The following is a 27660-nucleotide window of genomic DNA, read 5'->3' as shown; positions in this document are numbered from 1 at the left end:
CTTTTGCCAGTTCTCTTTGTCATGCTCCAGCCCAAGCCCTGGATCTCCTCAGTACAAGAAGAGTTCTAAATGCCAAACATCAGGAACAAACACAGGACACTGCTGATGGAAGGTTGGAAAATCAGGATGACACCTAATAACCATTAAAGGACCGCCTTAAATAACCCATACTACCTATCCCTTCCCCCAGAATTTCATGAATTAATATGCTACCCACACTGGCACCTCCAGTAGCAACAACCCAACAGCACATCAGCATGACATGTTCATAAAGCACATATTTGCCACAGCCAGAATTTCAAAAGCTGCAAGAACCTTGGGGTGGATAGGGTAAGAGAGGGAATGAAAGTGACTTTCTAAATATAAAGTGAAATAAAATAGATCTTTGCTACCAGAGGAAGAGAACAACATAAAACTGCTGCACACAACCCTTCTTGATTCCTAGGATCCTTGCTGGACACACATATAGCATCAGGGACATTAGTGACAACCATTATGTAGTATCTAACAAGCCTGCCAGCAAGGTCAACATGAACTGAGCAGGAAATAGAAAAACCTGTTCAAAGGCTCAGGAAAACAAGCAAGAGAGACTGCTTAAGATGGCACAGGGGCTTTTATGAATGAGTAACACAGGGAGGAAAGATAGAGGACTTCATTGTGTTGAACTGAGTTAACAAAAAGGCTTCTTATATCCAGAGACCTGTTCTTGCACTGTGAAAGCAGTGCCTTGCCATAGCTTAGTACCCAGGTACTTTCTTAAGTTTCCAAAATGCCAGGTGGCTACCCTGAGAACAGGCTAAAGCACTGAGAGATGATGCATCAGCTTCTTCTAAATCAAAATCTTAATTAGGTTTTAAAATGAAAATATTAAAATTGTTTCATTTGAACAAAACTTCACCCTCCCTCCTTGAAACCTTGCACTTAATTGCATTGTTTGAAGGATATTTTAAGTGATTGTGCCATCCCTACAAGACTTGTTGATTTTTAAAGTTAGGGGATTTTTATTTCCTCTCCCTTCCAAAAGCAAGTAATTCTTGTACCTTAATAAAAATAATCCATGTATTTGTGTAAGTCATATGGCACAAAGAGCCATCCCTTACTTTCTCCTCCAACAGACGTGGTATGATTGCAATAAGCCACACAGAAAACACATTTGCTCTCTAAATTCAGAAGTTCCCAGGGATACATGAAGCACACAAAACAATCTCTATGTATTGAAAATGCTCCCACCCATTTATCCTAGCACAAGCTGCACAAGTACTGACAAGTGCCTTGCAAGGAAACCACATCCATTTCTTATTTAATAAAGAGGTACCAAGCATCTCTGACAGTCACACATCTTCATGATTACATCACATCATTATGCTGCTAAAAATTAATCAAGACCTAAAAGGTATATCCTGGAAGGTCCCTTCTGGAGCCCCTGTGCCTAACTGTGTTAACACTACCACACCTACCAGCTACCAGAAGTGCAAGAGAGAGCACATTTCCAATGATGCCCTTTGCTCCAAGGTGCAAGAGACTTCCCTGATAACATGCCACAACAAATACTGCTAGAGCAGGAAATTATGAGCTGATGCTCACTTATCTTTTTGTCAGTTTTGGATTCGCTTCAATAATCAATAACCATTAATGTGCTAGTTCAAAGCTCCCTTCAAGACACTATATAAAGGTGCCAGATGATTCTTCCCAATATAGCTGTGTATATATATATACATGCACACATATATATGTTATTCATAGCAGAAAAAATTGTATAGCAGAAACCCCAAGAAATTACCAATTTGTAATGGAGAACTGAGGTTTAATAAGCATCTCTAGTCATGTGCTTATTCTTCCTGTGGCAGTTGTGTTTATTGCAATTATTTTCCAATCAAAAAACAAGTGTGAACAGAAACCTAATTGGTTTGTGTTTATTTACGGATTGTTAAATTTTCTTTCCAAAATGTTTGATAAATGGCATACTAGAACTGTAAATAGGTTTCACAAGTCAAATGTCTTCAATAAAGGCAACTAAAAATCACTCAGGCTTGACATTGATCTGTACAGAGGTTACAGTGATTTGAACAGGGGCAAGACTATTTCTAGTTTCTATTCAGTATTTTTTAAGTCATAAGGCAGAACTCATTTTTAGACTACAAATGCTCTGATTTAGACTATAAATGGTGAATCTGCTGAAGATGTTAGCTAGGAACACCAACTTCTTGACAGTAAATAAGTAAAGTAAATAGAACAAAGTAAATAGAACAAAAGCCACTTTAGCAAGGCACAAACAGAACACCAGGAGCTATTGCTTACAAGTGCTAAAGCCCATTAGCTTGTTACAGAATCACAGAGTGGTTTGTGTTGGAAGGGGCCTTTAAAGACTATCTTGTCCAATCCCGTTCCATGGGCAGGGACACCTTCCACTAGACCAGGTTGCTCAAAGCCCCATCCAGCCTGACCTTGAATGCTTCCAATGATGGGGCACCCGCAACTTCTCTGGGCAACCTGTTTCAGTGTCTCACCACCCTCATAGTAAAGGATTTCTGCCCAATATCTAATCTCAATCTAATCTCTTTTAATTTAAAAATGTCCTATCAGTACAGGCCCTGGTAGTAAGTCTCTCCCCATCTTTCGCATATAAGCTCCCTTTAAGTTTGCAAGAAAGGCTGCAGTAAGGCCTCTCTTATAAGGCAGGTTGATGGAGTCTGGTATTAAAGTCGCTCAACACTCCCTCTTATAGGCTCCCTTTTTTATTGCTTGGGAAACTAATAAATTGTTTATAAGACTTTGAAGGGACATGATCCTCACATCAATTACTTGTTTCTGACATCCCTATGATAATCTAGCCAAATTACAGATCTCCGTTAACATGGTTTCCTTACGCTCAACAGAGGCTAAGTCCAGAGCTGCACTTCCAGAAGGTGCACCTGCACTGACACTTCCTTCTATACGCAGCCACAAAACTTCTCCAGTTGCCCCTCTGACTCGTCATAGGACAGCCTAGGTCAGATTTGGTTCAGTGACAGCAATGAATCCTTTTCCCTTGCATTCTCAGTCCCTTCCACTGCTGCTGGAGGAAGGAGCTGTCTGCTTTGAATGTAAAGGGGTCAAAAAGACGGACTTGGATGTAATAAATGAAGAGAAAACAGTGAAAGCTGGGACTGGGCCCTGGCAGGAGGAGAACACTGGCTACAGCAGAACCGGACAAAAGGACTTCTTAGGGCTAGAGATCTGAGAAGGAAAACACCGCAGAGACCTGTAGCCAGCAAATTATGTGTATGCCTGTTGGAAAGGGAGATTAGATAAAAAGCCAGATGAGAAAACTACAATTTCCTGGACAACATGATGAGGAACAGGAGATTAAGCACCCATGAAACAGTTTGTAATGGTAAACAAAAGAGCCCTGCAAGTGAGACAAAGAGACAGGGAGGGAGTCTGGAAGCATGGGCTGTGACTTTCCCGGTGCTTAGCAAGGAAACCGAGACTACAGTGAGAAATCTGTAAACAGTCTTAGCTGGGTGGATGACAAACAGGAACCATGCTTTGAGTATGGATTAATTTATAACACTGAATCAAAAAAAGAGAGGCCCTTGATGCTGACTCAGACACCCAAAACTTCCAAGTGCATTTACCCTCCTCTATGTACTCCATTTTCTATCTGTAAAATGGGAATGCAGACCTCAACTCAACACCTGTATTCCATGACCATCACAGAAAGCCCACAAAAAGTAGTGTTCTCTTCAGAACAACAGAGAACAGAGTATATTCTTAACATATGCATTCCAAAACCCCATAATTTTATTACCAACTGAACACCAGGTATCCTGCAGACTGACTGAGGCAGAGGGAGCATTACAGATGTAACTGGAGAAATGGTCAAGATGTGAACCAGGGTTGTACATGCAGGTTTGATTTTGGAGTTTGGTAAGTTGTACGCTTGATTTTAAAAACCAAAAAACGTTTCTTGAATTCGTATTTGTGTGGATAAATGGATAACACTGCTGGCATTGCAGTGCTCAACTGTGTATTTGAAATCCCTATTTGCAAAAGGAAATTGGTGTCGCCTGAGCCCAGGCAAGGCTAACAAGTGAAAACACTCCTTCTTTTACCCTGGGCCGCGCCAGGGCAGTACCAGAACGGCACTTGGGTTAAGCACCCATTACACATTTTGCTGCCCGCTTCTCACAGGTTACCATAACGAAGAGTAACAAACCCGGCACACACCCGTCAATACGAACCCGCTGGAGCAGCACCGTCCCACCACGGATGGCCCCTTCGGCCGCCTCCTCGACAGCTCGCCCGCGGCCGCAGCCCCCCCGCCCCAGGCCGGGCCCGCTCCCCCCCGCGGCGGCGCGGCACAGCCCGGCCCCGGCACGTACCCGGCCGCGGGCAGCGCGCCCCGGGGGCTCCCACCCGGGCCCGGTGACCAGCTCGAGAGGGAGCGAGAGCCGAGACGCGCGGCACGGGCCCAGCCCCGGCAGCCAGGCGTGCGGGGCACGCAGGGCGTGAAGCCAGGCGCCACCCCGGCCGCCCCCTCGAGGGGGGAAAGGTGCGCCCCCGCCATTTTGAGGCGGTGGCGGCGGACCCGCCGGCCAGGCTCACCCCGCCATGTTAGGGGCAGCCCCAGAGCCCTCGGGGGTGGGGGATGTGGTTTGGGCCGATCCGTGCGCCGCCAGACTGGTCCCGGCAGGGCGCGCCCTCCGCCCCTCCTAGCTGAGGTATCAGGTGGAACTGGTCGGGCGTGCGGGCAGGCAGCGGTGGCCGGAGCGCGGCGGCGGGATGGACGGGCACCGCGGGCTGTGCCTGCTGCTGCTGCTGCCGCTGCTGCTGTGCGCGCTGCTGGCGGCCGCCACTCCCGCAGGTGAGAGGAGGAGTGCGCGCTGCCGCCGGCGGGTGCTAGAGCCGCCGGCTCCGCTGGGTTGATACGCTGGGGACGGCCGAGCCCGCCCGGGGCTCCGCGGGCGCTGCGCCGGGTGCTCGGCGCCCCTCGGCTGCGGGCCGGGCTCGGGCGGGGCGGCGTGCCGTGCGGGGGGCACGGGGCGGCGGGGCGGCGGAGCAGGTGCCTGGCCCCCGGCGGGATGTGCGGAGCCTGGAGCGCGCTGTGCGGGGTGCCCGCGGCGTCGAACGGTCTCGGAGAACGGGCCGGTGGCAGCGGGGCAGCCGGGCCCCGCGGGGATGGCGCTGCCGGCCGGCCCGGCTCCTCGCCGGGAGGCGCAGGGCAGCTCGGCCGGCGGCAGCCGCGCTCGGGTCCCGCCCGGCTGGGGTTTGCGGGGGGCGGCGGGGGCGCAGGTCCTGCGCGGGCACTGCCCGGCGCTGCGCGGCTTGCAACCTGCCTAACGGCTGTATGTAAACAGAAGAAAACTTGAAAGACTGTTCTCGCTTTCCCCCTCCAACTCTGAAAATCTAAGGTGATTTGTTTCTAATCCTAATGCTTATCTCTGTCAATTGACGTTATGCTTACAGAACGTCAGTAAGTGCTGTTTAAGGAAAAAAGCCAGTCATTCATGTTAATATTTCACTGCCGTAAGGTTCATGTTTCACAGCCTTTTACAGTAAACCCCGTTGCCGTTTCTCCACATGCCTTTGCGCTGTGGTCTTCGGTATTCGTTCATCCTGGGTTTATTTACGTAATGAAATTGTATGTGTTAAATGTCGAAGCCAAGCTCATGGCAGGTCCTGCTTTCTCAATGAATAGATAATAGGCAACTGCAAATTTTGTTGATCAGAACGGGTTTATGAAACTGAACTGCCTCTTAATAGCCTGGTTGTCTGACCTGGGTGGGGGAAGGAATTTGCAGAGTGTTTGAAAGTTTTAGCTGGGTGCTTTGATCTTCAGGAGTAGGGAGGTGAAATGCGCTGGAGGTGTGATCCCGTCCCAGCCAAGGGACTGTCCCAGCCCTGTAAGTCAGGGGCTTGGGGTAGCCGTTTTCCAGCAGGCTAGTGCCATTACGGGGATGCGGTGAATATGGGCTGCAGATCCATGAACCAGGGAAATCTTAACCTTAGTCCTGCTGTGGGTATTACCACCATGACCTAAAATAATCTGGATACTCTGTGCTGCTGGCACTCTTGTGTCTGCGGGGTAGGCATATTCCTTCGTTTGGTATGCAGTGGGTTATGTCTTCTGGGGAAATGGTAAAGGTGTTGAAACAATCGCTTGTTGTGGGAGGAGAGTACATTTTCCCATGATACTAAGGAAGCTTTTTCCCGTAGGCAGATTAGCAGGTCAGCTGCATTCTCTGTATGTGAGTCAGGCCGGGTGAAACCCGGCTTGGAAAAGAACTCAATTGTTATGGAAAACTGCAAGTGCAGAAGGAGTAAGAAGAGGATGTAGAAAATGCACATACCTAACTAAGGATTGGTTGCTCCTGTGGGAGTGTTAGCCGCAAAGACGGTGGGACGATGAACTGTCTCCCTGTATGGGTGCCACTTGGGCTAACAAAACCTGCACAGCTTCTGCAGTCGGAACTTCTGAGGCTCAAACTACTTAAAGTCGGCATAAAAGCAAGACTTGTCTGTGGTATCACCCATTTAGCTTAGTCTTCAGAAAGAGGCTACAACAAACCTTTGTTTCTGTTTCACCACTCCTGCAATACTAAGTCCTGTCCTGTGTGTGGTTCACATGTCCATCAATCCACTTTATTCTATCTCTTACTCCAATGTCTCACACTAATGCTTTAGGGCTTTTTTGTGAGCTTTTTGGTTTTTTCCAACCCAACCTGTGAACATAAGTTGCAAAGCATTATTTATATCTGATCACAAAACGTGAGTAAGAATGAAGTGTTACTATTTGCCCTTCCAGATTTCTACAATAATTTAAGTCTTTGGAATGGAATAAAAGTAGTATGACTGCAATTTGATAATATCAACCACTTACTGAGGGAAAGGTGTTTAACATGGCACTGTACACTGTGCTTTATTATGGTACTCTGAGAACTGTGGTCAGCTTAGAATAAAGGGTCCGTTGCCAAGCAAGCATCTGCAGGGTCTTTTGCAGCCAAGCTATAAGCTTGAGAAACGAGGCATTGCTTAGCTAATTATCATTTACGTTACCTGATATCTGTATGACCTATGTTCTTCAAGCTGGTTTTATGGGTTCTGTTATTTACAGCTCAAGTTAGAGACCTGGGATTTATGTATTATACAAGTAAACTTTGCAGTCTTTAATAGTATTGCTGACATAATAATGTGGCTTGAAGACCTGAGAGCAGGATTTATGTAGTTCTGCCCATCATAATTACAACACATATAGGCCAAAGTGACTGTTTTGGCATTTGAATTAATTTTCTTTAAGACTGTTGTTCTGTTGGTGTAATTTAGACGTCAGTCTTCGTGCAGCGTACTGCAAAGATTTTTCCATATCACTGTTCTGGCAAAGAGTTCTCTTATACCTCGGTTTTCCAGTGAAGACAGCCTGTGTCTGGAGCTTGTCAAATACTTGTTAAGTGGAGCTAAGGTAACTTAATTAAAAATGCTAAAGAGCACCAACGTGTGCTGTATTTCTGTACACCTCTTTAGGAGGTTACACACTCTAGACAGGACACTAATGCTGTACATCAGACTTTCATAGTAATAACTGGAAAGGAACAGATACCTAAAGTTGCTGTTCTTGAGAATCTATACTGGAAAACACACATACTTGTGTGCATATGTATTTCTTGTGTGAGAATTCCTATACTTCAAAATGTAAGTTGTAAGCATTTTTCATTCTAGAACTGTATCAAAACTTTTATTCATTGAATAACAAAGGGGCGATCCTTCAACGCTGTTCATGGCTTGTACACACATCTGCTTACTAAAGAAGACTCTCCTTTATACTCCAGTTGGGGGGTTTTGTGGCTAAAATAATCCACAGATATTGATAGAAACCGAGGTAAGGTTAAAAGAAATTCTTCACAGACAGTAAAATTCCACGCCCATGGAGTTTAGTCTGGTGGATGTCTGATTTTTGGGAACGGTGCTAGTTCATAGTCAGTATCTGCTTGTGCGGTTTAACTTGTTAGCATGAGAGAACTGAGTTGGGTCTGAAGGAGTTCTGAACTGAGCCATCTGAAGGCTGTCATACAAGACAGAGCAGTCAGGAGTGGGTGGCTTGCCCATATGGTTTGTCAAGTTCCTGCCTCGTTGAGAGGCAGAACAAAACTTGAAGTGATAGCTGTCTGATGTATGAAGCAACCATAGCTGTCAGCTCTACTACTTTGCACTCTTGAGTAGAAACTACAGATTGTCTGACCATCTTGCCCATGAATTGGAAGGAGATCTCACATGACTGGCCCCGTCGCGTCTTCATGCATAAAGTTGGCCTGTTCAGGCTTCAAATTGGATACAGTATACCACGCATCTCGCTTTCCCTAGAGATCACTTGTGCATAGCTTTTGGCTTTATGTTCTGAGTTCCAGTTCTAGCTTATCTGAGGGCAGTGTGCTTTTTCTTTACTGCATACCTTATTTTCGGGTTATCTAAGCTGAGGAAGCTGCTACTGCAGTTACATTAGCCTGGTGCAAAGTTTTACAAGTCCCAGCACTTAGCGTAGTCTGGTACCACCATGTAAAATGATACTGGTGCCCTGGGGTACTTGAAGCAGTATCTATTGTAACTGTTCAGATGGTAGGAGCACCTGACAGCCATTTTGACAAGGTATTTCTGGTGACATGGAAAAGCATTTTGGGTGGTGATAAGAATCCTTGAATAGGGATATAGGTTGTCTTTTGAATAATAAAGGGAATAAAAATTGTCAGGTGTTTGAAAACCGGTCTTAATTTTTCTGTTGATAAGGCCCTCTTGAATTCTTCAGAGTAAATCATGATGTCTAGTTTATTTTTAAAAAGGACAAGAAATCTGTACTTCAATAACGGCAACTTCTTGATTTTTTTTCATTTTAGGGAGTAGTGGAACCAGCAGTTCAAAAGGAAGAAGTTTTGCTGGCCAGAAGGTTTCAAATACAAATAATGCCTCTGAAGAGTTATATGAAGTGGATGAATTTGCAGCAAAAGCCCTCACAGGAAAGCTGACTACAGTTTTTCTTCCTATGATCTATATCATTGTTTTTATCATTGGTTTGCCAAGCAATGCCATGGCCCTCTGGGTCTTTTTTTTCCGAACAAAGAAGAAACATCCAGCTGTGATTTATATGGTTAACTTAGCACTGGCAGACCTCTTTTTTGTTGTCTGGTTCCCACTGAAGATTGCATACCATGTAAATGGCAATAACTGGCTATTCGGCGAAGGTCTCTGCAAAGTACTTGTTGGATTTTTCTATGGAAATATGTACTCTTCCATTCTTTTTATGACTTGTCTCAGTGTGCAACGGTATTGGGTTGTAGTGAACCCCATAGTGCATTCAAGAAAGAAATCTGAAATTGCCTTGGGCATCTCCCTTGCTATCTGGATACTGATTTTGCTGGGCACTATTCCATTGTATCTTGTTAATCAAACGGCATATATTTCAAATCTTAACATCACTACCTGCCACGATGTGTTGCCCGAAAATGTTTTGGCTCATGATATGTTCAGTTATTTCCTCTCACTTGCAGTTGGACTCTTCTTAATCCCAGCTCTTCTCACTGCTGTTGCTTACATACTAATGATTAAAACTCTGAATGCTTCCATCTCAGATATAAGCACTAGCAAGAAACGAAAAAGAGCAATCAAACTCATTATCGTGGTGCTATCCATGTATCTCATCTGTTTTACACCTAGCAATGTGCTGCTTGTTGTGCATTATTTGCTCCTCAAAACCTACAGCCAGAGCTATCTGTATGTGTCGTACATAACTGCACTGTGTCTTTCTACTTTGAACAGTTGCATCGATCCATTCATCTATTACTATATTTCAAAAGACTTCAGAGACAACCTTAAAAATGCTCTTCTTTGCCGAAGTGTGCGAACTACACGGAGGATGCAAGTGTCTCTCTCATCAGGCAGATACCCTAGAAAATCAAACTCATATTCTTCAAACTCAAATGGGACCACTAAATCAACCTACTGAGTTTAATCCTAGAAAAGTGAACTTTTATTACTACTGCTGAAAGGGTGTAAGTGACAACAGAGTTATTTTTTACAAGGGAGTCTGAAGAAACATCTCTGCTTTTTAATTACATGGAAACCTGGATTTTGGAACTGGCAGCTGCTTACCCTGTGTAGAAATTGTAAACAGATAAAATCTTCCCACTAGACTGGAAAAAAAATCATGACATCTCAGATGCTCTGCAGAAATGCTGCTGACCTGGCAGTGAGTTGTGGTTGAAGGCATTTTTGTTTAATATCAAAGTTGTTAAAAAGCAAAATGTCACTGGAATGTTATGTAGTGTTGCTCTAGTGTATTTAATTAACAGAGAAATCTATTTTGTTTGGCTTTAACTGTAATGTATTAAACAACTGAACAGATTTAATTTAGTATGTAGGATCTTGCTGTGTGTACCTGCTTACACTGAACATAATTTGAAGTTGTAGAGAGAAGGAGAGGAGAATCCATTTCACCATCTTGGTGTAGACTGTATATTATCTTTAGTATAATGTAATTTTATATTGTTTTCCAAGTTACCACACTGTAAATACTAACATGGAAGAAGCTTGTAAAGTTTATCCTAGTGAGTTGACAAGCTGAACTGGTTACCAGCTAGCACTGTGATAAAATGTTAGAGATTATTCACTGTTATGTAATGCTTGCCAGTACGTGATCTTAAATGGAGCTATTTACAAAGCTTTGATGAATAGCTGTTTGATTTTTATATAATGTGCCTTGTATTTTTTAGGCTATCTAAATATGATTATTTTTTTATAACATATTTGAGTTGGGTGCTTTCTTCTGTGCTTTTACATGTTCTCCAAAACACTGAGAAGTTCAACTTGCCTTGTTTCATGTAGCAAAGACCTTATTCCTAACAGTGAATTAGGAGTCTGACAACTGTAATGCCTAAATGGGTTAAGTAAAATTTACCTAATGACACACTTCATTAGGGTGAAGTTGTTCCCTTATTAGCAGATAAGTAAAACCAAATAGTTCAGAATTGGGGGGGAATAATGAGATATAACCAAACACTCTAACATCAGCCCCAGTGGACTTCTGAAATATCCTGGATGAGGGAAGAGGACATAAGATATTTGTGACCACTCAGGAATATGGAATCACATTTACTTCCGATCTGAAAAGCTGATGGGTATGTGTGTGATGGTAGGATTTAAATGCATTTTTTTCCAAGTCTCGCAGTCCTGATGCGTTTCACCACTTGTACATTGAACTTGTATCCAATGACCTGTCTGAGACTTAAGTGTAGCTGGGTCCCTACAAAAAAAAGCAAGTGGAAAAGCCCTCAGTCCAAACAGTACTCTGAGGCAGCTGGTATATAGATGGGAAGTGTTCATCACTTCAGATCGGGAGAGTAAGAAAGCAGGTAGACTGAACCGTAGGAAGAATTTGAGCAGTCTTGTACAGCTTAAAGACTGTAGGTATTTATATAATTATTTCTTTCTGTGTGCTAGTCTGTTCCTTCGCTTGTTCTTTGGTTTCTACATTCTGCCCCTACTTTAGTAACAAGGATTTTTTCCCCCCATACGTAGTAAAGATTAAGAGGTTTGTTTAATGCATTTGATTACTCATCTCAAGGATTAATTAAGCTCTGGCTCTCCTTTTGTCTGCTGCAGTCTTGTCTAAGCAGATGCTTAGCATGAAAGTAGGATGTTTGGTGGTGGTATTTCAGAAGTCCAGGCTAAAATAGCAACTCTCATTAATGAGTATCTCTGAAGAGCAGAGAGTTTACAATAGATGCAGTGGAACACAAACACTTCTCAGACATAAACAGTTTGCCCTTCCTGTTTCCTGGCAAAAATGCAGGGAAATAATTATTTATTACTGAAGATGTAATACAGATCCTTACTGGAAAAGAACTGTACATAAGAGGCCATAGCACTGGAATGATTTGGGAAGAAGGGGGATGCACCACCTTCACATACTGCCATCTGAACTCTTCTTCCCTTAGCTTGTGTATGATAAACAGAATACGAGAATGTATTTTTATCTTACTGAACAGCCTAGTGTCTTTTCTAGTGTGCGGTATGTGGTAGTGAATAAACCAAGGAAGGGCACATAGTTCATGTGATTACAGCACTGCTGGTGTTCTGCCAGGAGTCCAAGGGTTACAGGCTGTACGTTGTGAAGATGATGAATTGTCTGTGCATGTCTATGTAATACCATAAAGGTATCACCTATGATTCATGTTTAATATAGTCAGTCTTTTAGGGGGCGAGATTTATTTCTTGTCATTATTTAATCAGAAATATAGCACATAATGCTTATATCTATGATCTCACTCTTTTCTTCCTTTCCTGTTGTTGTTGGGATCAGAGCTGGGGACTCAGTCAGTCAAACCAGTCCACTGCAGCTCGCGTGAAGGGATGTGCTGATCTTCTTGATCCTCTCCTCCCTTCTAGCCTTCTTCATCTGTGGATTGACAAAGCAGGTTTCAAGGACGAATCTTCCATGTCATACCTGCAGCAACAGCGGAGATCTGCCAATGACATTGAAGAGTTAGATGTTGCTGTGGTGTTTTTGAAAGCATTTTGAGAAAAAGTTTTAATTAATAGGATGTTTTCTTTTAAAAGAAGGTTGTACTATGTGTGGCAAACTTTGGAGAATACTATTCAAGGAACCCACAGTCATCTAAGTGAAGCTTATTGCCTCAAACTATGCTCACTGGGAGTTGAAAAGATCTTTTAAGTCTAGTTATAATAGAAACTATTAATATCTTCTTTGCTCTTCATTCGCTGTTTTAGTGATACTGTCTGGGCTCATGTCGTTAGGGGCAGATAGGGAGGGCCATCTCTGCATCTAACTATTGTGTGGTTAGGAGGGGAAGAAGAGAACTGGTACTTAGAATTTCATCAAGTATCCAATTGCATTTATAGCATGTATCTTCTACATACACAATGCTGCAAGTGTTGTCTGTCTCTAATGCAACTCAAGTGTTGCAGACTAAACTAATTGCAGATAGAGAGGAGAAACCTTTATAAGAATTGTTTTGCTTTCTTCTTTTTATCCTGGAAACAAGGACAAATTGTGGGAAAATTTTCCCATCTCTAGCTGTATTGCAAATGCTCATCCTGAATTTAGGATGAATTATTTTGCTCCAGTTAACAGAGCAGGTAGACCAGGCTAGTTGGTCAATCAATGTGAACCAATTCTTGAACTGACAATCGTGTGCCTGTGCAGTCAGGTAGTGATGGGGCAAGAATGTATCCTAGGAGTAGGGAGCTGGCTGCTTAACCTCCTCTAGGGCTGTACCCTCAGGCAAGATTGATCGGTATAGAGTGATTGTCTTCAGCTAACAATAAATATATTCCTGAACAGTGCCAACTTGACAATTCTAAACCAAAGAGATACAAAAACATCCCCACCTAAGGCTGACTTAAGATTTGCATGCTACATAAGTAATCACTGCAACATTCATGAACACATCAGGAAGTGGAAATCAGTGTAATTATGTGCCCAGTGTCATGGTTTCACAAACAGCTCAAGCGTGTGCTACAGCTAAGAGAGGTAGGCTAGTCTTTCTCTTAACCTTACTGCTTGATCACACTGTTCCCTTGTACTGTTACAACCGTGTGTGACTTTGGGGTGGATTTGATCCGTCTCAGGTTAAAGTTAAACCAGGAGGAGGGAGGAAAGTTTACCTTCAACTTGGAACAGCATTTGTCTACTTTGCTGGATGAGCTCAGCACAAGGGAGAAGGTCAGACCACCTTTTACCACCAACACGTGCTTGCACTAAGCAGCTACAAGCACAGGAGCAGTGAAGGCTCTGGCAAACCTAAGTAGCAGGGAGGAAGCCTCTACCCATGACCATAGCAATGGCTTTGCTGGCTCAGACCGAGGGTCCGTATAGCTTGTCCAACATAATCTGCTGAGCCATGTCTTTGGAGGTGAACAAGACAGCAAGATGTCAAGGGACATGTCAAAAACCAGTAGGACTGCTGCACAAGGCATCTGGCCAACATACCAGATGCACAGAAAATGTGGCCAGGGAAGTTTGTTTCTTCGCGCCACATGATTGCTGTGCTATGAGTCTGTTGAAATGTGCTCTGAATTTCAGGAAAAAAGGAGTTGAATTCCAAGGGAGCTAAGCTCATTGGCATCAGTGAGGAAACCTGCTGCTGAGAAGGACTATTCTGTAACTTGAAGTGTGCAAAACAGCAACGAAAAGAAGTTACAGGCAGGTACCCAGGCAGAGTGAGAACAGTGCAGGCACGTATCATACCTCCCACATTCCTAACATCCAGGTATTTTCAGCATGAGAGTTTCCTATTTGTCTAGTTTAATTAGGAACACTGTTGGGTGTCTTGCTGTGAAAATCAACCTGATTTTATTTGCTTTGAACCAGGGTCCACTAGGCTCATTTGGTAACCCCTGGTTCTTAAAGGGTTGAGATAGATGCACTGGATGGACACATCACAAGTGGAGGGTCCCCTGCCTACTCACCACCAGGCAGATGGAGGGGACCTAAGTGACAGGGAGGAGTGGAAACAGGTCCCTGCTTAGGGCAGCAGGCAAATCACACACACACAGACACACAGACACAGATACACAGACACAGACACACACACACACACACAGACACAGATACACAGACACACACACAGACACACACACACGCACGCACACTCAGCCCCCTTCACTTTCCCAGGTATGTGTCATGGTTTAACCCTGGCTGGTAATTAAGCCCCACAAAGCCAGTCAGTCACTCCCCCTCACCCAGGGAGTTGGGGAGGAGAGTTGGAAAGGAAGGTGAAACTCAAGGGTTAGATAAGAACAATTTAATAATTGAAAAAAAAAATGAAAGAGGAATAATAATAACGGTATCAGTTATAATGAAAAGGAAGGAGAGGGGGAGAGCAATGAAGCCATAGGGAAGGGAGGAAGCCAAACAAGTGATGCACAATACAGCTGCTCCCCACCTGCTGACCCATGCCCAGCCAGTCCCCCAGCAATGGTTGGCCCACCCCAGCCAGCCCCCCCAGTTTATACTCCCAGCACGGTGCCCCATGGTATGACATACCTCTGTGGCTAGTTCGGGTCAGCTGTCCTGGCTGTGTCCCTCCCAGTGACTGGTGCCCCTCCAGCCCTTTGGCTGGCAGGACACTAAAAAGTCCTTGACAGTATAAACATCACCCAGCAACAACTGAAAACATGGGGGTGTTATCAGCATTGTTTTCACTCCAAAGCCAAAACACGGCACTGGCCAGCTACTAATAGAAATTTAACTCTATCCCAGCCAAAATCAGGACAGTATCTACTCCTTATTCCATACCATTATTTAGCTGCACCAGCTACTAATAAAGAAAATTAACTCTGTCCCAGCTGAAACTAGGACAGTATTCAGCTCAGCAACCTGAAGGTCAGGAAAATGACAATGTGGACAAAACCCCATCTGTGCTGGCGGAGTCTCATAATTAGTAGCCCTTGTTCTCATGGGGGATTTCAAACTACTGGATGTCTGCTGGAAATACAGCACAGCGGATAGGACACAGACCAGGAGGCTCCTGAGTGTGCGGCAGATGCCTGCCTGACAGCTGTCAGTGAGCCAGCCAGGGGAGATGTCCCGCTGGGCCTGCTGTTTGCACACAGGGAAGCGCTGGTGGGGGATGTGGTGGTTGGAGGATGTCTTGGGCATACCAAGCATGAGATGATGAAGTTTTTGATTCTTGGAGAAGTATGGAGGGGGTGGTGGGTGGTCAGCAGAATGGCTGTGTTGGACTTCCAGAGGGCTGACTTTGGCCTGTTTAAGAACTTGGTTGACAGAATCCCTTGGAGGATCGTTCTGAAGGGCCAAGGGGTCCAGGAAGGCTGGGCGTTCTTCAAGAAGGAGATCTTAGAGGTGCAGGGGCAGGCTGTTGCCATGGGCCAAAAGATGAGCCAGTGGTGGAGAAGACCTGGCTGAACTTTAGCTGGAACTCAGGGAAAAAGGGAGAGTACCACCTTTGGAAGAAGGGGCAGGCAGCTCTGGAGGACTAAAAAGATGTTGTGAGGTTATGAAAGGCCAGATACAGGTCTGGCACCACACTGGTGAGTACCCGGCATTTGGAAAACAGACCATTTTTCTTCTACCCTGTAGTTCTTTTCTTGTAATCAGTTATTTTTCCACAAAAGGACCTTCCCTCTCAGTCCATGGCTGCCTAGTTCTCTTTAAAAGCCTTTAATCAGGAATTTTGCCAAAAGCCTCTTGGAAATCCAGGTAGACTGGATCCACTGGATCATCCTTATCTCCACGTGCAACTGGTCTCTTCCAAGAGCTCCACAGGCTGTTAAGCCCAGACTTCTCTTTACAAAAGCAGTGGTGGCTTTTCCCAGAAAAGTCCAAATTTCATTAGTGATGTCCCTTGTTAGACTCATCACTAACTGCCCAGCACAGATACTGGGCTCACAGGACCATACTTGCCTGAACACCTCAGAACATTCTTTTGATTGTAGCATTGGCTCCCAGTATTCAAGTATAGTTTTGGCAAGATGTAACACACTTCTGTTACTAATTCAGCTATTTTGTCCCTGAATTTTCTCAGAATTCCTTGATGAATCTGGGCCCACCAAGTTTAGCATTCATTTTGTCTGACTAACTGTGGTGTAATGATTGAAAACATATGGCATGTGTCTTGATGTGTAGCTGTCCTGGGAATCAAGCAGCATAATGCCTATTTACTGTAACAGCCCTTGGGGACCTGAGTTTCATTACAGATGCATTTGAACTGTCATGGGCACTTTGAACATGGTTAATATACAGCATCAATGTTAAATTCAGCATGAACACAGTAAACATGCACATTTTGATGCAAAAACAGCCAGGAGAGTACGTGTTAACTACGTTGTTTTTCCTCAGAAGCCTACCTTCTGTTGGCTTGCAGATAAACATTCTCCAGGCACTGTTTGCTGGCAGGACCAGTGTAACACGCTGACTACATAGTCAGCTCTCTGTCATCTAGGCCAAAGGAGACAGAGATGCTTCAGGTGATAGAAAATTGGCTAGTGATTGCGAAGGATACATTGAGTGCTATGCAGAGACACTGTGACAATTCTCTTGGATCCATCAGGACTCACTGACCCAGTGCTAGCTTATGTGACTCGGGCTTCACTGTTCTTTTAAGCGTGTCTGCAGCCAGCTTCCCTGGTGGTCTGGCCAGCTCTTTGGTGGCTAGGGAAAGGGGGAAAGGCATGTCTGTCTGTACGTGGAGGTGGGTAGGTTCATAGCTGCACTGGAGTTCATAAACCACCTGGGATTGCTCATGTGGTGCAAACACCAGAATGGAGCCAGCTCAAGGGTACTGAGGTCTACCTGGGATTCTCTCTGATGAAATCCTGTCAAAGCCAGGCTCCAGTGTCTACACTTCAGTATTGAACCTGCATTCCCAAATGCAAAGATAATTAAAGTGTGGCCACTCCCATCTCTCTGGATACCCTCCTTTCTTGTCACATAGGCTGCTGGCTGCTGAACACTGTGTGTTACCTGGGTCGGCTTGATGCTCACCTGGGTATTGCATTTTGCCACAGCATAGAGCAGCCATGGGAGAGAACTGGTGCGATCTCTGATTGCCAGAGCCATGTCAGCAAGAGCCCTGATGTAGCTGTAATGGAGGAACTGTGTCTTTGCTAGTAAAACTTGCTCCACCTGGTCTCTGTGGGATTATTACACTGGGTGTAAAGCACAGTCCTTCTGCTAAATTTGTGTCTCTCTGGAGTGCTTTACCAATGCAGTCTGCTGGTAGCACACTCATCACATGGACTAAGCCTTGGTCCTTTGTTTTTAATGTGTTAATAATATGCAGTAATGAGCACTTGTGTAATGAAGCAACAAAGTGTGGGAGAAGAAAAGCCAACATTTGATTTGTCTACATTTGGGAGTTAAGAGAAATGTCCCAATAACAACTCTCAGCTCTGTCCGTTGGTCAGCTCCAGGTATTGCAGCCCCCATGACGTGTCAGTTAACACAGACGGTTCTGAGGAAACAGTGGACAAGAGGGATGTTGTCTGTATTTTATGGCAGTTCTAAAAATCGACATACAGTAATTCTTAAGGTCGGCAGGATTTTAATTGCCAGACCTTGCATGCATCAAGTGATGGGTGCTCTGGCTGGGAATAAGTATGAGGTGGCACATGAGTGGATGTCCCTCTCACAGTTAACAGCTGCATTTTGTTTAGGGATTGCACTCCAGCTTTGTGCCTCACCTTCAGGAAGCAAACTGCTGGAAACTGAGCATTTAGCATGTGTGATACTGAGCCTTTACTGCCATTTATTTGATTTCCCCTCCCCTTTATAGTGCTTGCCAGCTCTCAGCTGCTAGAAGGAAGTGATGCGTGGACATGATGTGGTGGGGAACGTCATCAGCATTTGTGCTTTGTCTGCACTGAGTCTGAATTCAGGACGGTATGTACTCCTGGTGCTGTGTTTTAGCAGTCGGCCTGTGCTTCCTGTGTCTGAATGTCTGTGACGGGAACTGTACTATCACAGTACAGGATGTGGGGAGGTAGAGACTGTTTGCATGGGGCCTGTGTCTGTATTTCTGAGCACTTGGGAAAATGGAGTAATTTAATGTGGGAAAACAAAGGATATGCGGCTTCTTTGGAGAGGCTGACCCACTGAATAAGAGGAAAAAAACAAAGGAAATTATTAACTTGTAAACATAAATTTAAAAAAATAAGATGCAGTGGTAGAAGTTTCCTGAAAGTCCTGAAGAGACTTCTGTGTCACGCATTTACAAAAGCCATGAAGATACGAAGAAAACACAAGAAGCAATTGATGAGTCAAAATGGCAGTGTAGGCTGGGGCGGGAATACCACGCTCTGGTGCTTGCTGGATTTAGCTGGCAGTGAGTCTGGACTAGGGCATACTTCCAGTTTGACACATCGTGACCCCTTGACATTTCGTCTTCAAATCCCAGTCAGGCAAATGCATCTGGCTTTCTGTGGGGGGATGAACTGAGTGACATGGTTCACTGTGTACAAATATTGAGGGCAAGCCCTTAGCAGTAGTTCAGGACATGTTGGAAGCAAGTGGCACTGTTACACATTCAAATGAAGTTGCCTGCTTTTGGTCAGAATCACTAATCTCTCTTCATTAACTTTGGGAGTACAGCTGGAAATGTTGGAGGTGGCTGTATTGTGGTGATGCTATTTGTGAACTGGTGTGGAGGGTGCTGTTGCTGTGAAGAGTGATTTGGTGGCAAAATGCAATGCTGAAACGAAATTACAGAACTGCTCAGTTGTATTTATGAAGACTGCATTGTGTGTGTTAGGCTGGTTGCCTGGAAACTCCTCGGGCCACTATATGTCATTAAATTGGTAGAGTCATGAATACTACAATAGTATCTGGCAAGACAATCCTCAGTAAATGTCTGAGTTGCTGCCAGACCCTAGGCTAGCAGCCGAGACTAAGGCTCAACTCCCAGCGCCTGCCACCGTGAGTTTTTAGCTAGCAGGGCCAGTGATGGAGAGGACAAAGGAGCTCTCTGTGGCTGGTAAACTGGTGCTGTTTGCTGTGAAGTCTCGGAGGAGTGTAGATGGCTTTATTCGGGTTTTCTGGTGAAGGATGTAGAGCTGGCTCCAACTTCGACAAAACTCAGCCTAGGGTGAGTTCTGCAGAATTAAATTCTGCACCAGGTGTCAAGAAGGGGCTGGAGAAGGAGGAATAGTAGGAAAGAAGAGAGAGAGTCATCCCACAGCACCTTCACTTTGTTAACTGTGTTATGGCAGGGCATGGGCAGGCTGATAGGGGAGGTCCTGGTGCTAGGATGTGTGACAGCACAGGATGAAGATAACGCTGCCAGAAGTTGGGAAATGGCAGCACCTGACTGCCACTAAGGTCACAGTTTCCACTGCCTCCAACTCAATTCGAGATAGTAAGGCTTTAGATAAGACAGATGCTAGCAGCCCTGTTGTTTCAAGATCCTTTTGTCTTCCATGTATGGTTTAAATTTAAGCCACGTTTGGTACGAATGCCCACTCCTAGTCATGGCTAGTTGCAGGCACCCAGAGACAGAGTCAGACCTGTCAGGTGTGATCAGGAACAGAGGCTCCACAGAGCTCTGTGGCCTGAGGACCATTTGGGGGGCTTGTCCACTTAGTGGGGTCACTGTAGTGTGCGTGTGGCACATATGCTATGCCAGTGAACACACAGTTTCCCTCAGCATGAACTCACGGTGCCTTTGTGCTGTGTAGTTTGCTCCCTCGTCAAAGTAGAGAGCTCCTCACAGTTAGTTTGCACATGGCAAGGGAGTCATTACACACATCTCTGCTCTGGTATGTAAGGATCCTATATGGATAGGTAGACATCTGTTTTAGCGTGTCTAAAATCGCATCCTCCCTCCTTCCTCCCAGAGCATCTGCTTCTCCACTACTTAAATGCTGAGCTAAAGCTGCTGCGCTGAAGTCAGAGTTGCAGGCATCTCCTTGGCTCTTGGTGTTTCCATGGAGTAGAGTGTCCACCTTGAATTAACTTCCTTACTTTTGCGTATTAACCTCTAATTCAGAAGGCTTGCAGTATGGGGAAGTGGTACCATCTCAGTGGGCAAAGAGCACACAGCATGACGTGGGAGCGTGGCTTCTCAGCAAAGGGGCAGAGGCGCGTGTCACGTACCAGCCAAGCTGTCTACCTAAGCCCAGAGACATCGGTGTTATTCAGGGGGTGGCCGAGGACTGTATTGATCGGTTGGGGAAAGAATTTTGCATACAGAATCGTGTTTTGTTTCATTTTCTGAAAAACTGCAAAAAGAGCGGATGCTGTGGTTACAGGCTCCCTCTTCTGTTTCTAGCTGCTATTGCACATTTTCTTTGACACACAAATCTGAAAGACTTAATCCAGGTTTCCCTGTGCTGTGCAAATGGTTTTGTAACTCCCCATTTCAAGACACACATAGATATCTGATGTTAGAGAAGGAGTAGGACTTAACAGATGATATTAAATATCCCTGCTAAGTGTGGGATCAGGGAAGCAAATTGCTAAGGAGAGATACGGGGCTCCTGGAAAGTACCTTTTGAAGCAGGATTTTCTCATGATATCTTGCTGTCTCCCTCATTTTTATTGGATCTAAACCACTGCTAAAATGAAATCTTCCAAGCATAATCTTATCTGAGCAAGAAGAGGTGGTGGTGTTTGTCTCCTGTAATCCCCAGGATTTTGAAGTAGTATGACATGCAGAAGTTTATTGTCAGTCATAGCTGATTTTTTTCATTATTTTCACAGTGGCTGAGCCCACGTGAAGTTTGCCATTGTGGAAATGTTACTTAACCTGCAAATGTATCTATGTAACTTAATGCATGTTTACCATGACCATTGTAGCTACAAAATACTTTGTGCTGGGGAGGGTGGTGACTCAGACCACTTCACAAGAGTGGACTCAGGTAAGAAATAAATGTATTTCTAAAGTAAGGAGTGAACCTTCTCTGCCCTTTGAGCAAAGGCAGAGTCCCATTTGTGCCATTTTTTACCAGCCCTCCATCTTCCTCAGTGGTAATACTCTTGCAAGATGCCACAAGTGCACCTCTGTTTGGTATCAAAGGCAGGATTGAGGCTGGGCAGCTCTCAAGCAGACCCCCACCATGCCAGGTGAGTCAGGAACAAGTGAGTGCTGGACCTGCCGCATCAGTGGGGTTGCATCGTTAGAGGATATGGTGAGAACATCATTTTACTGCAAACTTCTTTTGACAATGAACTGAAGAATAAAAAATGGGGAATGCTTGGACTCAGTGCCCTGACACAAAAAATCTAGATACTTTGTAATATCATCATTTAGGAGCTTTTCATGGGTCAGCAGTATCTGTGATTTTGGTTGTCGGAAAGTAATTATTCATTTGCTCTGTAAGTGGCATAATTTTATGTAGATAACACTTAGAATGAAAGGCATTAATGCCTGTTATACTTGTTGCCTCAATGACCACCAGAAGACACAACATGTGCATGTGATTAATAAAGGTACCCTAATTAGAGGGATGTAGAGTTAAGGTAGCAATCACTACTGATATGATACTGGCTTCTGTCATGCTTCTGCCACAGTATGATTCCAAGGAATCTTAACAGCCTCAGGTATTTGAGATTTCTTCTTTCTGTCTGAAAACATGGATACTGGCACTTTTGTAACAAAATTAACATATTTAAACACCCAACTCAACAATGGAAACAAGACGGTAGCATATACTTGCTCCTGACACCCTGCCAGCCTTCTGTATCTGCCAATTATCCCAAGAAACAGAATTTCTCTAGAAAAAAAAAAAAAAAAAAGCAAATAAGGATGGTGATATCATCATCATGCTTTTTAGTTCAGGGATGGCAGTAGTTTGTATTATCAAAAGTACATCTGAAATCTCATTTAATAGCAGTGTCAGCGTTTTTGTCAGTGTATTGTCCTGCTTCCTTTGGAAATACCAGAAGGACAATAAACTTTAAAACAACCTTTAAACAATGGAAAAATAGTTGGTTTGGAAAAGACTTTCCATAGAGGTAAAATCTGATTTCACTCTAAAATCACTGCAAACAAGGCAGAAAAATACTTGCAGAGGAGATAAAAGCTTAATTTAAAAAATGTTGCACATGATATCTGTCACTGACATTCTCCTTTCCATAGCTCAGGGTCTTTGGTCAAAGAACTGAAAAGCAAATAACAGAAATTCATATAGTTCTGATTATGAAGGAATTTCTTTTCACAGAAATATATGCCTCTTAGAAGGTTCAATGTAAATGTTATTAAACTCTTAGGGATAATGAGTGTAGAAAGCTCACTGGGATCAGAGAGTTTGAATGCAACATATGCAATGTTCTGCGGCTGAAAAACGGTTTATGTGGCTTTTTGGATTGAAGACCCACTGATCAAAGGTGGGATATCGTTCAGCGTGGGAGGGAGGAGATGAAAAGGAAGCTCTGTGAAAACCAGCTCTTTCAAGGCTTTGTTATAGGGGTACTTGGAAAACAGGGTAAGGGCAATAAGCCATTACTCATTCTTTTAGAAGGCAACAGAACAGTAAATGTCTACATGGATTTGTGCATGATCACTCTGTTTTCCACAGCAGACATGATGACTGCTTTTAGTGGCACACAAAGTAGATAATTGCTTTGTGGGCTTTCTACCTGTCAAAACTTTTACTCACCCATTTTAACACACTTCGGTGATTTTATTCAAGTTTATGTCCAAATTTTGGTAAGATATTTTAAGCGTGATGTGTATTGGTTGAGTAATAGTTCTGCAGTCACTTGTGTCTACTTCTCTTGCCACATCTATCTAATGTCTTTTTTTTTAATGCATTAGAAGTGTTGGCTGAACCAGTTCTATTCAGGCTACTTCTGTGTATCTAATACATCAGACTTGAAAGTGAGCTAACTGATCAGCCACAAAAACTAGGCCTCCCATAGCAAGATCATGGGAAATGATCCACAACCTCATATGACAGCCTCATGCCATAGAGTGAGACCCGATGAGGTCTGCTGGAGCTGAGCGAGACCCTTCCTGCAAACGCAGGGGCTGAAGGGCTGCGTGAATGCTATGCTTGGGAGGCACAGAAGCAAGGAAAAAAGCAGCAAGGAGAAGTGAAACAAAGGGATCTGAACAACACGCCGCAGCAAGCACTGGCAAAGGCTGGAGAATGGGTTTTGCCATTGTTTGAGCTGTGTCCAGGGACACACAAGTGCAAGTGCATTCTCTGTCACCATTACCAGGCTTACATCTAGCCTCTCATCATCTCACGTGCCAGGTGACACAGGACTGTGGTATGAGACAGGAGAGTGTGTGGCTGGGGTGCGAGTCAGGAGACCAACAAGAAGCCCATGGGGCCGTCATGTTATTTGAGATGAAGGAACCCCACCACTGGCCGTTGGCTTGGACAAGGTACCTGCCAGGGCTGGTGGAGCTAGGAGCTCCTGCTACTGCCCTGCAAAGTTGAGGGATGCAGACACCACAGCAGGGTGGTGTGTGTTGCTGATACACTTGAGTGTATCTGCACAGTGCAGTGTGTTCTCAGTTTCTCCTCCAAATGGAGAGAAAACATGCAGCCCAAAATTCTAAGTAAATTCTAAGATGTGAAGAGGAAATTGTGCCAGCTGTCTTTCTCTGTTCCTCCGACCATCTCAGCTGTTCTTGGTTTGCATATACATGCAACATGTCTCTGGGCCATTCATGGTGTTCATTAAACTTGGTATAACCCTAATTTCCTTGGTTTTTTGAAGAAGTTAAACCAATTGTACCTTAACAACATCTGCCTCTGGCTCTTAATTTACATCTGCTTTTAACACCCAGGCTGGCTTGTGCTGAAACTTACATTGCTTCTGTATTGTTGGTCCAGCTCCATTCCTAGTACCATCAAAAATTCACTTTTCAAGAGCAGATCCCTCAGAGCAGCTGCAGCTGTAATAGCCATGGGAATGTCAAAAGAGGATTGCAAGCACCTTCTGCTTTCAGAGTTTTGCTTTCCTGTAAACTTGTCCTGGAAATGAATGTTTTGTCTGCCTTGGACTTTTTAATGAATTTTTTTTCAGATAACAACAATATAACTGGCTTTTCTTATAACAGGCAAAGCTAGTTCTCACCTAGTAACCTTCTAGGAACAGTGGCTAATGTAGGTATGTAGGAAAGAGGACTAGAGTGTGGCAAGGCTGGTAATTCTCCAGAAAGCTAACCCAGCCTCCCGTGATTTGTGTTTTGGAGATGTCTTGATGGCACAAGTTTCATATTTAGTAGGTCTCAATAAGTATTTTTATTCCCAGGAATTTGTCACAGCAAGCAGTTCAGCAGCTTAAAAATATTATTTTGCTTCTTTTGAACTCGTTGTCTGTGGGGTTTTTTTTCTCTGTATTTTTGCATTGGAAAAGACTGTGAATAATTACTTAGTACCTTCTCCATGCCTTCTCCATGCTTGAATGTGCAAGCTTCTTTCATATCTTCAGTTATGTCCTTCTGCAGACTGAGATGACTTGTGTATTTAGCTGTTTCTAACACAGAAGCTGTTTCTTTACTGTTTTCCTCCTTATCTCCTCTAATCCTGCCGTACTGTTTGTAAGATGAAGGCAGGAGGACCACCATGAGGTTGAAGAAGTGGGCTTCCCTTGGACTTACTAGCATAAAACCACTTCTGTTTTTCTGTTTTCTGTTTATTTCCTAATCCTGTTTGTTTTCAGATTCTTACTGGACCAACATTTTTCCTTGCCATAAATCCAAGATCTCACTCAAGAATCCCAACAGTCAACTCAAAGCTCATAGTTGTGTACAAAAACCTGATTTTCCCCATGTCACTTTGTGTTCATCTATGCTAAATTTATCTCGCGCTATATAGCTCAGTTCCATGAGGTCCTTCTTCATTCTTCGCAGCTGGACTTTAACTTCTTCTCTCTGTACAGCTATCAACAAAAAAACTTTATCCCTTCATTATTTATTCCCTTTCCCAGATCATCAATGAAATATGTTGAATAGCACTGGCCCCAGGACAGATTCCTGTGGGACCCCATTGGTGGTATCAATGGGTTTACAAGTTCACTTGTAAAACTCAGTAATTTATTCATGATTTCCTATCTTTCAGTTAGCCATTTATCGTGTGTCTTTTCCTTGTATCGCATGGCAACCTAGGTTCTTTAGGAGTGAGGAATGTTTTCTGGGAACAATGTGGACAGTATCAGGGAGGTCCCCCACCAGTGGCTCTTTCAGGGAATGTCAGTAGATTTACATTATGACTTCTCTTTACTTTTCCACAGCATATTGTGTTTCATCATGTTCCCACCCTTCTGGTTTTCAGGCTGGTCTCTACCTCTTTACTCGATATGGACAGCAGACTTGATGTTCGGCAGCTCTCTGGATACTGCCTGGCACCTCTCCACATGGCATCGTACCTGCCAGGTTTCTGTGCTGTGCTCCTGAGGCAGATTTTAGCCAGTGGCTCCCATCATTCATCCCCCTCAAGTTCCTCTAGACCTCTGCAGTGGATACCATCCAGTCCTGGCTTGTTATGGCTTGTTCTGAGGATATGCCCTACAACATCTTTTACCTACGCTTCAGTCTGAGACATATCCTTCAGCATGTCCCTTTCTCTGTCTTATGGGAACCTCCCCAAGCTCCACCACAGTGAAAACGCCTGCAAAATATATTTATTTAGGTTTTTTGCTATGGCCTTATCATCTTCAAGCACTCGTTCTGTAACCTCACCATCTACTGGCACTCAGTGCCCTCTTCAGGCTTCTTGATCCCATTGCATTTGGACTAGAATTCATGGCTATTTGCTGGTTGCTCCTGTAACAGCTCTGGAGATTACATTACTCTGTTCTCTTCTTCCATTTACCTTCCAAATGGTAGCACTGGCTTTAAGTGCTTCAGAACTTTCTTTTTCCCACATCAGGCGGTAAGTTTGAGATGTGTCATCAAGGGCCATTAGTGGAATATACAGCCTGAATTCAGCAAAGCATGTGCTTAAATCCCATTATTGTAACACTGACTGATACCAAGCACTTAAATTCTTTGCAGAGTGTATAGCTCTAGCTAAGAAGCTGCGGGTAACAGGTATTTCTTTTCTCTGTAATTTTTAATGATATGACTTCTCGTTTGGCTTGTTGTTGATAACGCAGAGTCTTATGCAGAGCTTGCTGTAGTAATGCAGTGGTGAAACGTCTGTGTGTGTCCTGGAGCAGTCAGGTGGGAGTCTGTCTCCCTTGGGCCCTGCAGCTTTGTTAGTCATTGTTAGCGTGAGATCTGGAAGCCGCAGTTCTTCAGCAGGACACTAAGGGGCAGCCCCAGACCAAAAGAAATGCACCTCATTGTTTTATATATACATACAAACTGAGCTAAAACTTTATTTGCCTCATTTTTCTATATTGATTTAACATCAACAGTGCCCAGGAATATTGAATCAAGTCAGTCCGGAGTGGTTTTTTTCTGTTACATCTTTTGGTAGTTATTTATTTCGGCACTGGTGATAAAAGAAAGGTGAGTGTATTTGGCGGTTACCTCAAGAAGGACCCACTTGAGCACATGGCTCACAGACAGAGCAGAGACGATGGAAAATATGCACTGAGCTGTGCACCTGGAGCCTTGGTGGCCCCCCACACATCATGGCATGGCCAAGTGCATGTAAAACATGCAGTTGTATTGGCCAGGGGCCTTTGCTGCTTGGAGGTGCTCCTTGCCACCAGAAAGCTAGTCATGCTAGCCCTAGGAAACCCATTCCCAAAGTAATAGCTGCTGGATAGCTGAAGACCAGAAAGGAGAAACTGAGTCAGGAGTCACTCCACAGCCCATCCCACATCAGGGAGAGCCTGTGGAAGGTTCTGTTACTGCTACAACCTTGTAGGTGACTTAGCCACTGTCCTGTGATGCACCCCATGTAAGGAGGGGTCCCAATAGTTATAGAGCATAAGCTGAACCTAGCTGCAAAAATCTTGTGGAAGGAACTGGATGGTGAAGTAGGACAAAGGCTGCTCCACACTGATGTGAGTTCGAATTAGGAAGAAACACGAGCTGGTCAGAATCAGTGTGTCAAGGGTGGATTTGCCTTATTGGTCTGTGGGTTTAACACAAAGGAAATTACTGTCTTGGCTTTGTTAAGAAAGTGAGGCACTGCAAAATCCTAGCTGTAACACGAACTACCAAAGCCAGCTGAGGCTGGGTGCATGCTGTCTGGTTACAGGGCAGGAGAGCTGCTCTGTAAGGGGATCCCCTGCTGCTACCTAAG

At 44.3% G+C, this 27660-nt stretch overlaps 1 protein-coding gene and 1 long non-coding RNA gene across 2 annotated transcripts; one reads left to right on the top strand and one right to left on the bottom strand.

Moving 5' to 3' along the window:
* Positions 1 to 4571: 4571 nt before the first annotated feature.
* Positions 4572 to 10770, top strand: F2RL1 (F2R like trypsin receptor 1). Its single transcript, XM_055699705.1, has 2 exons — positions 4572 to 4846; positions 8868 to 10770. The coding sequence occupies exons 1-2, from the start codon at positions 4765 to 4767 to the stop codon at positions 9971 to 9973; spliced, it is 1188 nt and encodes a 395-aa protein (XP_055555680.1). The 5' UTR covers positions 4572 to 4764; the 3' UTR covers positions 9974 to 10770.
* A 1462-nt stretch (positions 10771 to 12232) lies between these two features.
* Positions 12233 to 15141, bottom strand: LOC114016279 (uncharacterized). The gene is made up of 2 exons (XR_003560663.2): positions 15035 to 15141; positions 12233 to 12491 (listed from the first exon to the last, which is right to left on the bottom strand). It is a non-coding gene; the product is annotated as an uncharacterized LOC114016279 (long non-coding RNA).
* Positions 15142 to 27660: the final 12519 nt, after the last annotated feature.

The sequence above is a fragment of the Falco cherrug genome, chromosome Z (assembly GCF_023634085.1).
Source record: "Falco cherrug isolate bFalChe1 chromosome Z, bFalChe1.pri, whole genome shotgun sequence".
NCBI lineage: Eukaryota > Metazoa > Chordata > Aves > Falconiformes > Falconidae > Falco > Falco cherrug.
Note: the sequence above shows the minus strand (reverse complement) of the source record. Positions and strands in the feature narration are given on the sequence as shown.

Coding starts and splice junctions, on each gene's coding strand:
- F2RL1 (XM_055699705.1), top strand. CDS start 4,765: ATGGACGGGCACCGCGGGCTGTGCCTGCTGCTGCTGCTGCCGCTGCTG. Junction 4,847..8,867: donor GGCGGCCGCCACTCCCGCAG/GTGAGAGGAGGA, acceptor TTTTCATTTTAG/GGAGTAGTGGAACCAGCAGT.